Genomic DNA, 16,738 nt, shown 5'->3' on the forward strand with positions numbered 1-16,738 from the left:
TAGTAAAGAGAACTTGAACTGCACCCTCTGTGTTGTCCCGTCATTGCCAGCGCCCTCACCATCGCGCCCCTCCGCCATAGGCGAGTACTACTACTGCCATCGTCCTCCCTGGGGCCTAGCTCTACCTGTGGCGAGCTGAAACACCCAAGCTGCGTCAACACCCGCCCCAAAAGAGAGAAGCACCCGCAGCGGCGGCTTATACTGCTCACGCACCACAGGCGGCTTCACAAACAACTACCCCATCATCCCCAGCCTTTGACACCGACGGGGTCACGGAACCAGCAGGCGAGGCCACCGCGGCGACCCAGGAGTAGAACCGCAGCCCGGTGACGGGTAACCCTCCAACCCTGTGGGCGCTTCACCGGCAGGAAGGAGGCTGTTCCAAGGACTCCCATTCGGTGACCCAAGAATACAAGAATGTGGCTGCTGGACCAGGGTCCTGCAGATTTATTCACTCATCCCTGGTGGTCAGTATCCCTTTCCTTTATTCACTCCATGCCATGTAAAGATTTAGTAAAGGTTAAAATACCATTTTGCATTGTACTTGCAAATGTATAAATTATATGTCCAGCTAGAAGCAAGAATAAGGTTCCTGACAAGAATTATGGAACATAAGACATCAGGGACGATTAACGTTTATGCCATCACCTCTGGAGTATATATGAATCCTATAAGGGATTCTTGATATTTTTCTTATTTTTTTTTTCTCACCTCTTGTTCCCAAATTTCTGATGTATGTGAGATGCTTAATTCTCAAGTTCTGTTCTTCTTTCTTTTAGGTATGTGAAGGAAGGGGACACCGTGTCCCAGTTTGATAGTATATGTGAAGTTCAAAGTGACAAAGCCTCAGTGACCATCACCAGTCGCTATGATGGGGTGGTCAGGAAGCTGTACTACAATGTAGAGGACACGGCTCTGGTTGGGAAACCTCTGGTGGATATTGAAACTGATGTTTTGAAAGGTTTGTGAATAACCTCACCATGTGTCAGACGTCTCAGCCAGATTTTTAATCGAATTAATTATTCTTCACCTTAGCTTGATTTTACAGTCATATGCTTCATGCAAAGTAAGGGTATGTGTGCACGCTGCAATTTTTGCGCGTTTTTTTTTGTTTTTCGGGTGTGTTTTTGGCCTTAAAACTGCATGCACTTCCTTCTTCAGCAAAGTCTGAGATTTCTTTTTTGCTGTCCGCACAGTGCAGTTTGCGGTGACCAAAAAAAACCAACATGTTAATTATTTCTGCGTTTTTTGCCAGCGTTTTTCACCCATGCAATGCATTGGAAAAAACGCAGGAACAAAAACGCAGCAAAAAACGCATGCGTTTTTTAGATGCGTTTTTACCGCGGGTGCGTTTTTGTGCTGCTAAAAAATGCACAAAAACGCTGCATCTTTGTGGTCACAAAAAAAGGCAACATGTGCACATAGAGCGTACTGTGTGACACTCGCATTAGGCTATCGTGCGATCGCACGAGCAATCGTACCCGCCCCCATCGTTTATGCGTCACGGGCAATTAGTTGCCCGTGGCGCACAAAGTCGTTAACCCCCCTGTCACACATACTTACCTGCTGAGCGACGTCGCTGTGGGCGGCGAACATCCTCTTCCTGAAGTGGGAGAGACGTTCGGCGTCACAGCGACGTCAGACTGCGGCCGGCCAATAGAAGCGGAGATGAGCGGGACGTAACATCCCGCCCACCTCTTTTCTTCCGCATTGCCGGCGGGACGCAGGTAAGCTGTGTTCGTCGTTCCCGGGGTGTCACACGGAGCGATGTGTGCTGCCCCGGCAAACAGAATAAGGAATGATTTTTTGAAAATGAGCGACGTGTCAACGAGCAACGAGAAGGTGAGTATTTTTGCTCGTTCACCGTCGCTCGTAGCTGTCACACGGTACGATATATCAAACTATGCTGGATGGGCGTCACTTACGACGTGACCCCGCCGACATATCGCACGATATATCGTACCGTGTGACACCCGCATACGACTGCACCATTCCCATCCTGGTGCTGTCAGAAATTGCACTATAGGTGCTATCCCTAACACTGTAATAGTAATACTGTAAGTAAGTTAGTAATACTGTAGTGCAGATTTAGAAAAAAAAAATCTGCAGAATTTGAAGGAAACATTTTCTTTTCATAAATACTTGTGGTTCTGGTTAGGAAAAAAAACAAAACTATTTTTTTCAATTATATCACTATAAATATTTCTAGCCATTCAAAAAAAATGTTCATGTCCTCTTAATCCTAGACCAAAATCGGACATATGAAATGGAGGAGGGCGTGTCCTTTTCTCCCCTGCTGTGATGCTGCCTACTTATGATTGGTCAGCCTCATGCAGGAGAAGTACACCCACCCCCAGAGACTAGTCTGTGGAAAACTCCAGTCATAGGTTATAAACTTAATTTTTTAAGCTAATATCTCCGCAACGAAGAGGAGAAATTACAAAATAAACACTGTTTTATTCAGCTTTTCAGCCATTAGTCTATTATTTGGCCAGCTTAACATGCTCAAACTAGTGGAAGGTGTTTTAAAGATGGTTTGGTCTAATGGAAAAACCTTTCTCCTTGCAGAGACCTGAGCCTTATGAAAAGTCTCGTTAAAGGGCCACTTTTGACTTTTAGGATTGCTACATCCAATATGTGGCACTAGAGTTCGTCTCCTTCCTCCCTGAAGAGACAATTAAAGATGGTTTGGTGCAACACCACTTTTCAGCCACATTATCTTTCACTCTTTTTATATTCATGCCTTTGATTGTCTTTTTCTTCATCGTTCCTTATGGGAGACCCAGACCATGGGTGTATAGCTTCTGCCTCCGGAGGACACACAAAGTACTACACTAAAAAGTGTAGCTCCTCCCTCCGAGCATATACACCCCCTGGATGACCACATCTAGCCAGTTCAATGCTTTTTGTTCAGGAGGTCACACACACATGCATTCTCATCTGATTTTTGATTTTTGATTTCAAAGAGTTGGAAGAAAAGCGGGTCCAAGCTGGACCCCCGGCATGTCCCTTCTCACCCCACTGTGTCGGCGGTGCTGCTAAAGTTGATTTACAAGGCTGGAGCCTTACATGCTGCGCTCCTTCACCATCCCTCAGGCTCTGGCTTGAAGTGGGAGCCATCACGGTTCTCTCTGCTTTGCAGGAGACCGGTCTCCATCCGCAGCCCTTTCAGGACCCTGCCGGACGGAGCGCTCACCCCTCAGGGACCTGGCCCTGCGTCTCATAAGCTAAGTATTGAGACGTTATTGAAGGGTCCCTTGTGCATTTATTGTGGGGAGAGTGTGTTATGTCACTGTGCTGTGATTTCCGGCCGGTTCTCTGGTTTTCTCCTGAGAACCGCGCCGAGGGTGCCTGCTCGTCGGCCGCATGAGAAAATTTAGGCCCCGGCTTCGGCCTAGTTTTGTTTTCACTGCCCCTGCATGTCAGTCATGCAGGGGGACAGTGCGGCGCCGCCCACCGGCCGTTCAGCTCAGGGGAGGACACTCCTCTCTGAGGAGATGTTTCCCTCCCCTGTATTTCTCCTTGGCCCTCCGGTTCCCGCTCTTGGACTAAACCCCGCCCCCCCTCCTCACTCCGGCGCCATTTTATCAGCGTTTACACACTGATCGGCGCTGGCTGCTGCAGCTCTGCATCTGTCTGGGGGTCCAAGCTGTGGAATCCGGAGGGCACACAAAACGGTCTGGTAAGCCACAACCTCTGGTTGTGGGCTTTATTATACACTCTCTGGGGGTCATTCTGAAGGAGTGTGTTCTTTACTGCAGAGCCTCCACCTCAGCAGCATGTCTCTCACTAGGAGCAAGGCTGCAAGGCTGTACTCTATATGCACTGCATGTCAGCTCATACTGCCTGAACCGAGCACATATCCACATTGTGATGCCTGCTCTAACATGGTGGTGCCTCAGCCTGGAGTCTCCCCAGGGGTCCCTCCGGCTGAACCCCCGGCTTGGGTAGCATCGTTTTCTAAAGCTATCTCCCAGTCCTTTGCCGACTCCATGGGACAGCTGTCCCGGACTCTGCTGACCATGCATCAGCCCCCTTCTCAGGGCGCCTCTGCTGCTCCGACTCGCTCTGCAGAGCTCACAGGGGATTTTTCATCTGTTCCCGGACCCCGTCCTCCTAAACGGAGACGCAGGGACTCTTCTCCTTCCTCGTCCCACGGCTCTGATTCACGAGCTGAATTGCAGGGCGAGGAGGATGCCTTTACTGTGGGCTCGGACGCTACCTCTATGTACCCCATTGATTTATCTGAAGGGGATGCGGATGTTAGTGACTTGATTGCGTCCATTAATTCCGTACTGGACCTCAATCCACCAGTGTCAGAGGAACAAGCCTCTCTGGTAGAAAAACACCAGTTTACCTCACCTAAGAGAGCAAGGAGTATGTTTTTTAACCACTCCAGTTTTCAGGCCACTGTGACCAAGCCCAGGGCCTGTCCTGACAAACGCTTCCCAAAGCGTAGTTCTGATGAACGTTTTCCCTTTCCACCAGAGGTGGTCAAGGAGTGGGCTCATTCACCAAAGGTAGATCCTCCGGTGTCTAGAATCTCAGCCCGGACAGTTGTATCTGTGGCCGATGGCACCTCACTTAAGGATCCCACTGACCGCCAGGTTGACCTTCTGGCCAAATCTGTATATGAGGCGGCAGGGGCCTCGTTCTCCCCGTCTTTTGCAGCGGTGTGGGCTCTTAAAGCCGTCTCTGCTTCTCTGGAGGAGATGCATTCCCTCACCAGGGACTCTATGCCCGAAATGGTTGCCTTAACTTCCCAGGCTTCGGCTTTTTTCATCCTATGCCATGTCTGCCATTCTGGAGGCTTCTCACCGCATGGCGGTGGCTTCCGCTAATTCCCTCGCGATCCGCAGGATCTTGTGGCTTCGAGAGTGGAAAGCAGACGCTGCTTCTAAGAAGTACCTTGCTGGGCTCCCCTTTGCTGGGTCCCGGCTGTTCAGTGAACAACTGGATGAAATTATTAAGGAAGCTACTGGCGGGAAGAGTACTTCCTTGCCACAAACTAAAACCAGGAAACCTGTCCAGGGCAGGAACCAGTCGAGGTTTCGTTCCTTTCGTTCCTCTAACTGGTCATCCTCTAAGCCCTCAGCCTCGTCCACTAACTCAGCCAAGGATCGAAAACCTAGCTGGCGCACGAAGCCGCGTCCTCAGAAGAGCGGAGGAGCCGCTGCCACTAAGGCAGCCTCCTCTTGACTATCTGGCTGCGCCAGCAACGTCCTTGGTCGGTGGCAGGCTCTCCCACTTTGGCGACGTGTGGTTCCAACACGTCTCCGATCAGTGGGTGCGGGATATCATCTCCCACGGCTACAGGATAGAATTTTCTTCCAGCCCGCCAAACAGATTTTTTCTGTCCACTCCCCCCTGCTCCAAAGCCGCCGCCTTCTCTCAGGCCGTGGCTTCCTTGCAGGCCAACGGAGTAATTGTACCGGTTCCCGCCCGGGAACGGTTCAGAGGTTTCTACTCAAGCCTCTTCCTAGTCCCCAAGAAGGACGGTTCCTTCCGGCCCATCCTGGATCTCAAGCTTCTCAACAAGCATGTTCAAGTGCGGCACTTTTGCATGGAATCTCTGCGATCGGTCATTGCCTCAATGACCCAGGGAGATTTTCTAGCATCCATCGCATCAGAGATGCCTATCTGCCTGTGCCAATTGCAGTTTCACACCAGCGTTGGCTACGTTTTGCAATCGGAGAGGAACATTTCCAATTCGTGGCTCTCCCTTTCGGGTTAGCCACGGCCCCTCGTGTATTCACCAAGGTCATGGCAGCAGTGGTTGCGGTTCTGCACCTCCAGGGGTTGGCAGTGATTCCTTACCTGGACGACCTTCTAGTCAAGGCTTCATCCAGTGCAGACTGTCAGCGGAGTGTCTCGCTCACTCTCGCCACGCTTGTTCAATTCGGGTGGCTTGTCAATCTGCCCAAGTCCACTCTGACCCCGACCCAGGAACTTACGTACCTAGGGATGCAATTCGAGACTCTGCCGGCACTTGTGAAGCTGCCCTTAGTCAAACAGCAGTCCCTTCATCTGGCGGTACGCTCTCTGCTGAGGCCCCGCCGTCATTCCATCAGGCACCTCATGCAGGTGCTGGGTCAGATGGTGGCGTCAATGGAAGCGGTTCCCTTTGCCCAGTTCCATCTGCGTCCCCTGCAGCTGGACATCCTCCGCTGTTGGGACAAGCGGACCTCTTCCTTGCACAGGCTAGTGGCTCTGTCGCCACAGACCAGGAGCTCTCTTCAGTGGTGGCTTCGGCCCCTCTCTCTGTCCCAGGGACGCTCCTTTCTGGCCCCGTCCTGGGTGATTCTCACCACGGACGCCAGTCTATCCGGCTGGGGAGCAGTGTTTCTCCACCACCGAGCATAGGGCACTTGGACTCCGTCCGAATCAGCCCTCTCGATCAATGTGCTGGAAATCAGAGCTGTGCTCCTAGCTCTCGTAGCCTTTCACCACCTGTTGGCGGGCAAGCACATTCGAGTCCAGTCAGACAACGCGACAGCAGTTGCCTACATCAATCACCAAGGCGGGACACGCAGCCGCCTGGCAATGTTGGAAGTTCAACGTATCCTTCAGTGGACAGAGGACTCCAAGTCCACCATATCCGCAGTCCACATCCCAGGCGTAGAAAACTGGGAGGCAGATTATCTCAGCCGTCAAACCGTGGACGAGTGGGCCCTGCATCCGGCAGTGTTCAGATCTATCTGCCGCAAGTGGGGCACTCCGGAAGTGGATCTAATGGCATCCCGGCACAACAACAAGGTCCCGGTTTACGTGGCTCGCTCCCACGATCCTCAGGCCTTGGCGGCGGACGCGCTGGTTCAGGATTGGTCCCAGTTCCGTCTGGCCTACGTGTTTCCCCCTCTAGCTCTCTTGCCCAGAGTCTTGCGCAAGATCAGAATGGAGGGCCGTCGGGTCATAATCATTGCTCCAGACTGGCCCAGGCGAGCTTGGTACCCAGACCTGCTCCGTCTGTCCGTAGAGGTGCCGTGGCATCTCCCGGACCGCCCAGACCTTCTCTCACAAGGTCCGTTTTTCCGCCAGAATTCTGCGGCTCTCAGATTGACGGCGTGGCTCTTGAGTCCTGGATCCTGACGGCTTCAGGCATTCCTTCCGAGGTCATCTCCACTATGACTCAGGCTCGGAAGTCTTCCTCGGCCAGGATTTACCACAGGACTTGGAGAATTTTCCTGTCCTGGTGTCGCTCTTCCGGCCATGCTCCTTGGCCGTTTTCCTTGCTGACCATCCTGTCCTTTCTACAGTCCGGTCTGCAGCTAGGACTATCCCTCAATTCCCTCAAGGGACAGGTCTCGGCTCTGTCAGTGTTGTTCCAGCGGCGTATCGCCCGCCTGGCCCAGGTGCGCACCTTCATGCAGGGCGCATCTCACATCATTCCGCCTTACCGGCGGCCTCTGGATCCCTGGGACCTCAACCTGGTCCTCACGGTCTTACAGAAACCCCCCTTTGAGCCTTTTAGGGAGGTTTCTTTGTTTCGTCTTTCACAGAAAGTGGTCTTTCTGGTGGCGATAACTTCTCTCAGGAGAGTCTCTGATTTGGCTGCGCTCTCTTCGGAGTCACCCTTTTTGGTTTTTCACCAAGACAAGGTGGTTCTCCGTCCGACTCCGGACTTTCTCCCTAAGGTGGTGTCTCCTTTCCACCTTAACCAGGACATTTCATTGCCTTCCCTTTGTCCGGCCCCTGTGCATCGCTTTGAGAAAGCGTTGCATACTTTAGATTTGGTGCGGGCGCTCCGGATCTATGTGTCACGCACCGCTGCCCTTAGGCGGTGCACCTCTCTTTTTGTGCTGACCACAGGTCAGCGCAAGGGTCTCTCGGCTTCTAAACCGACCCTAGCTCGTTGGATTAGGTCGGCCATATCCGATGCCTACCAATGTTCTCAGGTGCCCCCCCCGCCGGGGATTAGGGCGCACTCGACCAGAGCTGTCGGTGCCTCTTGGGCTTTCAGGCACCAGGCTACAGCTCAGCAGGTCTGTCAGGCTGCCACTTGGTCTAGTCTGCACACCTTTTCGAAGCACTACCAAGTGCATGCTCATGCTTCGGCAGATGCGAGCTTGGGCAGACGCATCCTTCAGGCGGCTGTTGCCCATTTGTGAAGTTAGGTTTTGCCTACTTCTCAGTTTCTATTTATTTCCCACCCATGGACTGCTTTGAGACGTCCCATGGTCTGGGTCTCCCATAAGGAACGATGAAGAAAAAGAGAATTTTGTTTACTTACCGTAAATTCTTTTTCTTATAGTTCCGACATGGGAGACCCAGCACCCTCCCTGTTGCCTGTTGGCAGTTCTTGTTCCGTGTGTTTTCACCGGCTGTTGTTGTAGACAGAGGTTCCGGTTATTCCGGGTTTTACTCTATCTCTACTTGTGGGTGGATGTCCTCCTTCAGCTTTTGCACTAAACTGGCTAGATGTGGTCATCCAGGGGGTGTATAGGCTCGGAGGGAGGAGCTACACTTTTTAGTGTAGTACTTTGTGTGTCCTCCGGAGGCAGAAGCTATACACCCATGGTCTGGGTCTCCCATGTCGGAACTATAAGAAAAAGAATTTACGGTAAGTAAACAAAATTCTCTTTTTTCCCTTTTGGCTGAAAAATGGATTGTATTTGCTTTTACAAAAGGGGGGGAAACACATTTGAGAGTAATATGGACCATGCATACACATGCATCTTTTCTCCATAGCAATAGTATAGCGTAAGACTTCCTGAACCAATGTTATGACTAGACACTTATGGGCCCAAGGAGCAACATAAATATATCGCCCCTGCAGTTCCACTGTCAACATTTTAAACAGATGCAGAACAAAACCCAATATACTAATAATACCACATGCATAGGACAAATACCGCTACACCATGACAACGTGTTGCCAGCACATACTGAACACTGATAACTGAATAATCATTCAGTGATCATTAACACAAAAATAAAACTCCAAACTTGGAACGATATTACCACCAGTGACCATATGGTGGCAGATTACTGTATTATACTGGTGCTGTTCAGACCACTTATATGTATACAGTACAGATAAATCCAGTGACTAGTGTTGAGCGAGTAGTTAACTATTCGTACTCGCTATGCTGTTAGCGAGTACTGTCCGCTACTCGCATATTCGTAATGAGTAGCGGGTACAATGTAAGTCAATGGGAAATACTCGCTAAGTAGGGAGTAATCCGAAAGTCGTAATATTCGCTACTCGCACGAAAAGTACGGCTTTCGGGTTACTCGATACTTAGCGAGTATTTCCCATTGACTTACTTACATTGCGCCCGGTACCCGTTACGAATATGCGAGTAGCGGACAGTACTCACTAACAGCATAGCAAGTATGAATAGTCAACTACTTGCTCAACACTACCAGTGACGACGTCAGTAGCAGTAACTACTTGTCCTCTTTTGTTTTTGTAATTTCCCCCCCCCCCCTTCTTCCATTTTCATCCGGTACTGACAGCTATAACTCTTTCCAGCCACAATTTGCAGAATCTGAGTCTCACATATTAATGGCTGACCACTTCTAGCCCACCTAACCTCTTATACACAAACACTTTAGTGACACCCTGTGGCACTGCAGTTATAGTACCTTGCTTTTGCTCCCCACTTCCCCTACAGTAACAGTAGATCAAAAAATACAATACATTACCCTAGTGATGTACCCCCTCACAATAGAAATGTCATCCTGTGTCCCCAATAGAGAATTCATGCTTTGTAGCCCCTGTACGAAATTCTTTATTATGGCGAAATACAGTAGCATTGGTCCTCTAAGGCACCCGTACAACATTAATGAGTGCTTTATGTCCCCTCTTAGTAGTGTCACTCTTTGTGGCTCCATACATTAGTAATGTCCTCCCTTTTGTGGTCCTTATCCAGCACCTAATAACCCATATCCGTTCTCAACAGCATTTTATAATGGTGGCCCCTATGCGCTAACAAGCATTTAGAGCACTTTCCTCTCACCTGTCCTTGCTCCAGTGACGAGCGTCCCTTCCTCTTTCACCTGGTTCAGGCAGTACAATGCCATGATGTCATTGGGCAGCCATTGATGGGACTCCAATGTCCTTTTGGTGCGGCTAACCTCTGATTGTCATCTAGTTTGTATAGCTAATGGGGTGTACTGCTACACAATAGGTGCATTTAAGGCCTCTTTCACACGTCTGTGAAAATCACACGCATTTTTCACGGACGTGTCAAAGGTGCGTATGGCCCGCCGTGTTTATGGCACCCGTGTGTTCTCCTTGTATTATCCCTGATAACACACGGAGAACAGGATAGTTCTCCTCACCTGTCCCGGTCGCTGCTGTCCGTGGTGCTGATCTATGGTCTCCGGTCCTGCCGACTCCCCGCTGCTGCTGCTGCTGCTTCCGGCCCACAGTGCAGTGAATATGTGATTAGCATAATGAGCAGGGGTCGGAAGCAAGTGATAGCAGTGCTGGAGAAGGAGAGTTTATTAATTCCTTTTAATTCACAGACACGTAAGTTTTCTCCGGTGCGTGTCACACGGATCACATCCGTGCGGTCCGTGTGACACCCGTGATGCCAGAGAGAAACAGACTTGTCTACGTGTGGAGAACACGGGCACATGTAGGCTCCACACGGTCCATGGCAAAACACGCACGTGAGAGCAGACCCATTGATTTTAATGGGTCTACGTGTGCCCGTGTCTCCAGCATGTGAGGAAACGGGCCATACACGTACCGGAGACACGGACGTGGAAAGGAGGCTTAAGGATGTATGTAAATTTAGGAATGGTGTCGGCCAGTGGTGGGCAGTGTAGGAGTGGGCTGGGAAGGGCCCACCAGTAACATTGACTCTGGGGGCCACTGTTCAGCTACATACAAATATAACATCTTTCACAAATTTACCTACACTGCGATATATATTACTAAACTTGGTAGTTTGTTGAATGAATGATCAGTTGCTGTGAATCAAGTTAATTGTGTCAACTACTGCTCATGAAGAGGGGTAAGTGGCCTTCTCCTGCACAGTGGCCCACCGGGGGATTTATCTGTTTAGGTAAAAAAGGAAATGCAGCGCAAACCTCAGGATATTAAAAAGTCCACATTTATTGATATTCAATTAAAATCGTATATAAACCCGATCTACAGCTGTAGATGTCAAAAAGTCATTCACATAGCAGTAGCATGGGACTACGCGTGTCGACTTTCTGTCTTAATCATGTTCCATCTGTTTACTTGTGGGCTTCACTATTTTCTGGGCCTGGTCACGCTTGCATCCCCTGCCTCAAACTCCCAGTGATTACTAGACTATTTCTAGCTAAATTCTGTGTCTTCTTTCTTTTGGACACAAACACTCTTGGTTAACCACCCCACAAGACCAGTAGGGGCATAGTTGTTGCTGTGATGTAACAAATATGGGAATACCTCTTTTAATCCTTTTTTAGAAATACTTGTGATGTTTTGGACACTTACTTTCTTAATTACTGTTAAGGCCGCTTTACACGCTATGATTTATCTGACGATATGTCATCAGGGTCACGGTTTTCGTGACGCACTTCCATCATCGTTAGCGACGTCATTGCGTGTGACACCTACGTGCAACTCCGAACGATCGCAAATAGGGTCAAAATCATTGATCATTGACACGTCGTTCAGTCTCAAAATATTGTTCGTCGTTTGGAAAGCAGCACACATATTGCTACATTTGATACCCTGCCAACGACGAAAACATCCACACGACCGCCTTGGTCAAACAATAAATCGCTGAACGATGTAGCGTCTTTTATGAGATGTGTACGTGTGACCGCTACAAAACGACCTATGTGCGATCTCGGCAAATCGTAACAATGATCTGGGAGTGTCGCATCGCTAACGAGGTCGCCAGAGATATCGTTGTGTGTAAAGCAGCCTTTAGGTGAAGAGGTTAAATATTGGGATAAGAACTTGGAGATGATTGGAAAACCCCTTTTACGCATGGGTCTTGGGTTGTTCCTATTACTAGGCATCCTCCAGCCATACATTTTTGAACATGAAAGGTGCTGTACAGTGAGATGATTACTGAGGTTATTGGTTGCAGACAATCTGCATGTTCTGGCAGGAAAACGCTGCTGAAAAAGACTTGACATGCTGCAGATTTTTTTTTTTTTTCTCTGCAAGGAAACGATCCTGAAACTGTGCGCAGCACTTCAGAATTCTCAGACTTTGCTGATATCAGGTTTTCCTTGCAGACTTCTGAAAATCTGCCAAGAACAAATGCCGAAAAAACGCACTGTGTGCACACAGCCTTAAGTATATACGGTTCTTATTTATAGGTAAAGTGAAACATTTCTTGTGTGTTAGCCGTGTATAAGGCACGTTTCTCCAGATAAATATTATTTAAAAAAGATTTCTGCTCCCTAGATGTGGCATCTGAAGAAGATGTGGTGGAGACTCCTGCAATTTCCCAGGAGCACACACACCAAGAAATAAAGGGACACAAGACGCTGGCCACTCCTGCTGTTAGACGCCTGGCGATGGAGAATAATGTAAGTCTCCTTGCTTTCTATTAGTAAAGGCCACATGACAGATTAAAACATTTACATTGCTTCTGAAGACTATTATGTCTCCATGATCACCATGTATTCAGTATTCGAACAGGAGAAGAGAAGGGGTTAACGCCGCGTATCAGCCAAATGAAGATGTAGAGTTGTTGATAAATTAATATCTTTTTTATTTCATAGGTCTACGCGTTTCGAGGTTGAAACCTCTTTCTCAGGACCAGAATATCAACAAAGCATCATGTTGCTTTGTTGATATTCTGGTCCTGAGGAAGAGGTTTCAACCTCGAAACGCGTAGACCTATGAAATAAAAAAGATATTAATTTATCAACAACTCTACATCTTCATTTGGCTGATGCGCGGCGTTAACCCACTTCTCTTCTCCTGTTTGAATACTCATCCACGTGAGGCTGCGGCAGACACCATTATCTTATGCCTGGCAGTGGTTGTGACTTTCACAACCACATTAGATGAGTTTATATATTTATATATTACTCTTGTGTATCTGGTAATACCCCATCAGTGCTTCTTTTTCCAGTCTTATCACCATGTATTCAGAGCATAATTTAAGTCTAAAATGCTAATATTTATATTTTAGTTGTCATTCTTGCAATCTGAACCAAAAATTGCCTATCACCCCTGCTCTATTAATGTTGACTGTGCAAATTGTAATTTTTTTTACTTACAATTATATTGAAAGAATGATTTAAGAAACGCCATGGACTCAGAAGTATTACTACTTTAATTTTCACTCCTGCATTCTACACTATTAATAAATGAATGAAACCTTGCAATCACGGTTGAAGTGGTGGATGTTTGCAGTGTGTTCTTTATTTAATTGTAGGCTAAGTTCCATAATCTACCTCACAATTCAATAAACCCATTTTCGCCCTAGACATGTTTCATTTCTTCAGGCTTCTTCAGGGGTTACTGAAGCCATATTGTATAACGTGATACCAATACTTTTAAAAAGCCTGTATTTGATTTCTATAAAGGGTAAGGGCACTAGATAATCATACCCAACCTGGGGTGCTCCCTCCTGTGATACAGTTGATTAGCACTTCAAACAACCTGACAAATCTTGTGCTGCCAATCAGCTGTGTTAGAAGTTTATATTACTCGCCCACCTTAAGATATGAGACAATTAGGTCCTGTGCGCACTGGAAAATGGAATTTTCATAAGAAAATTCCGCAGGCTCTGAAACATTTCCGCACCCACGGAAAAAAAACGCAAAAAAAACGCACCGAAATCCCCATGCGTTTTGGTGCGGCTTTTCCGCAGGTTATTCCCTGCGGAATTTCACAATAATGGAGTGAAATACCACAGCTGCCTGCGGAAAAGAAGTGACATGCAATTCTTTTTGCTTCGGGAATCCCGCAGCAAAACCTGTAGCTGTCAAAATCTGCCTACTGCGCACAGCATTTTGTTTTCCCATAGGTTTTGTTGGTAAATCACTGCAGAAAAGTTATGAACATTTTCTGCAGCGAAACATGCAGAAAATCCGCGGTAAAATCCGCCTAGTGCGCACAGAGCCTTAGTCTTCATCTGGACAACCCCCCCCTCTACTGAAATGAAATATAAGAGAAACCCCTGAAGATGTCTGCACAGGCGAAACCTGTTTTTGAAGCATTGTTTTGAATGTTAAGTTATTCTGTTGAGAAATAGAGGACTTGCTGAGGCATCTATACTACAGTTGTTATTTTTATTATCATTTTACACTATTTACTACTATTTCTGTGGTTTTTGTTCAGTGATTGTGCAGTATATAGGAGTGAAAATAAAAATTAATATAAATAGTAATATTGCTGACTAAACGCCATGATATTCTTTTTTTAGTTCTTTTCTTAGGTCTCTCTCAATTCTAATTGTTGGCCATATTGAATTTAAAATTAGCCATAGGAATATATATCCAGTGAATGGCATCTGGCAGCCACCGCAGCCCGCTGGGGTTTTACTTTTTGCAGAGGTGGCTGCATCTACAGATATCGGTAAAATAAGAATAACAATAGAATGTTAGCACTTAAGATCATGCAAAATTCACTCTTGATAATGGGTGAATTAATTTACGATGTTTTATGTGTTTGCTGTTCAATTTCTTCAGATAAAGCTAAGTGAGGTGGTAGCCACCGGCCGGGATGGACGTATTCTTAAAGATGACATTCTTAACTTTTTGGCTAAGCAAACAGGCGCCATATTGCCACCTTCTCCCAAAACGGACATCATAGTAGCGCCTCCCAAAAAAGTAGTCTCCAAACCAATTCAGAAGGAAGTAGCTCCCACCATTCCAGTGTCCTTTACCCAACCAATCGTCTTCTCAGGAAAGGACGTCACCGAGCCCTTGAAAGGTAAATGCATAATAATATGCCAAGTTTTCTTTTTTTTCTAGGTCTTCATCTTTGATGGCTTATCCTGGGCATTTATTTACAGGAATCATTAGTTGGGAGTTATATTCCATAATTCCTGTAAACAAGGGGATCTAAATTCCCAACCCGAGTGAGTTTTGCATCCCTCCAGTCATACCTGAGGACCAACACTGAATTAAAGGCGATGTGCAACCTTCTTTAATTTTAACAATCACTCTCGTAACAGTATGAGCGCACACTTTTTTTTTTTTCCTGCTTCAGAAGTACCATACTGCAGCAAAACTTATGAGGGTTTTGCAATAGGGTTTGTATTTTTCAATTTTTATATATATATATATATATATATATATATATATATATATATATATATATATATATATATATATATATATATATATATATATATATATATATATATATATATATATATATATATATATATATTATTTTATTATAGTAAATATATATATATTTTTACTGCAAAAGTGTATATGAGCCCTAAAAGTGGTCAAATGCTTACTTCGCTGATGGCGATTTATAATGAACTTCCCGTACATGTGCATTTTCAATTTGGCTGAAAGTGCAAGTGGTTTTGGTTGCAGCTTACAAAGGATAGGGCATATTGACATTTAACATGGTCAATCCTTCCACTTTCCCCTTCAACATGCCTAACATTTTCTTCATGTACCGTTGAATTGTAAAGCGCTGCAGAATATGTTGGCGCTATAAATATAATAATTATTATTATTCAGTCGTACGTCTAAAAATTCAAAACTATGTCAAATGTTATATGTATATCCTATTTACTTTAGGATGGTGCTATAGTTACTACAGCATGGTTATACACTAGATCACAAGCATGTACAAGTTTCATGAGTGTCTAAGGTGGAACGTTTCTTTGTGATGAGTGGCAAGCCAGCATAAGTAGACTTATAGGCCATGCGTACATAATTCACAGAGGAGCATTGCATGGCCTATAAGCCTCCTTAGGCCTGTTTTTCCATTCTCCATCAAGAGAGCGGTTTATTCTCCAAGACCCCATCAGCAGTTGCTCGATCAGCAAAATCAGAAATCCTGATTTGCACTGATGAGGGTCAAATGCCTGAAACACGTGTTAGGAAAGGAAGCCAAATTAGACAATTTACATAGTCATGTGGCAAGGCCTGTTTAACACTAAAAGTCCTAGAGAGGGGAGGCTATTATTGTTCTGATTTTAAAACCCGGGAAAGATCCGACTGCGCCTGACTCCTATCGCCCCATCTCGCTGCTTACATTAGATATTAAATTAATCGCTAAAATTCCAGCTAACAGATTATCCCGGGTGATCACGTCAGTGATCCACGAGGATCAGACTGGATTCATCCCCAATAAATCTACTTCCATTAATTTGCGACGTTTATTCCTGGGGATACAGCTAAGTTCTGAAGGGAGAAACAAGGAGAGGGCAGTCCTGTCATTAGATGCAGCCAAAGCCTTTGACAGTATTGAATGGAATTTCGTATGGGTAGTTTTGGCGAAATTGGGTCTTTGCTCCAGATTTATTGGCTGGGTCAAATTGTTATATGCCTCTCCGAGGGCCAGGATTCGAGTTAATCGTTGTACCTCCTCGTCTTTTAATTTGGCCAGGGGCATGAGACAGGGCTGTCCTCTCTCTCCATTACTATTTGCAGCGGCAATTGAACCATTGGCAGCTATGCTTCGTGCATCCGCTGGCGTAAGGGGGTTTGAGATAGGCGGTCTGGAGAATAAGGTTTCCCTCTATGCGGACGATTTGTTGCTGTATCTCAGGGAGGTGGGGACATCGGTGGGCCCAGCAATGAATATTATTAAAGAATTTGGTAGGCGCTCGGGACTCCTAATAAACTGGAAGAAATC

The 16,738-nt window shown here is 46.7% G+C and overlaps 1 protein-coding gene across 1 annotated transcript in view; it reads left to right on the forward strand.

Moving 5' to 3' along the window:
- DBT (dihydrolipoamide branched chain transacylase E2) overlaps positions 1–16,738 on the forward strand; it is a 34,925-nt gene that overhangs the window by 6,190 nt on the left and 11,997 nt on the right. The window contains 3 exon segments of the mRNA XM_075320988.1: positions 780–961; positions 12,362–12,486; positions 14,602–14,845. Coding sequence (XP_075177103.1) covers positions 780–961; positions 12,362–12,486; positions 14,602–14,845 — 551 coding nt within the window.

Source organism: Anomaloglossus baeobatrachus, chromosome 8 (assembly GCF_048569485.1).
Source record: "Anomaloglossus baeobatrachus isolate aAnoBae1 chromosome 8, aAnoBae1.hap1, whole genome shotgun sequence".
NCBI classification, from domain to species: domain Eukaryota; kingdom Metazoa; phylum Chordata; class Amphibia; order Anura; family Aromobatidae; genus Anomaloglossus; species Anomaloglossus baeobatrachus.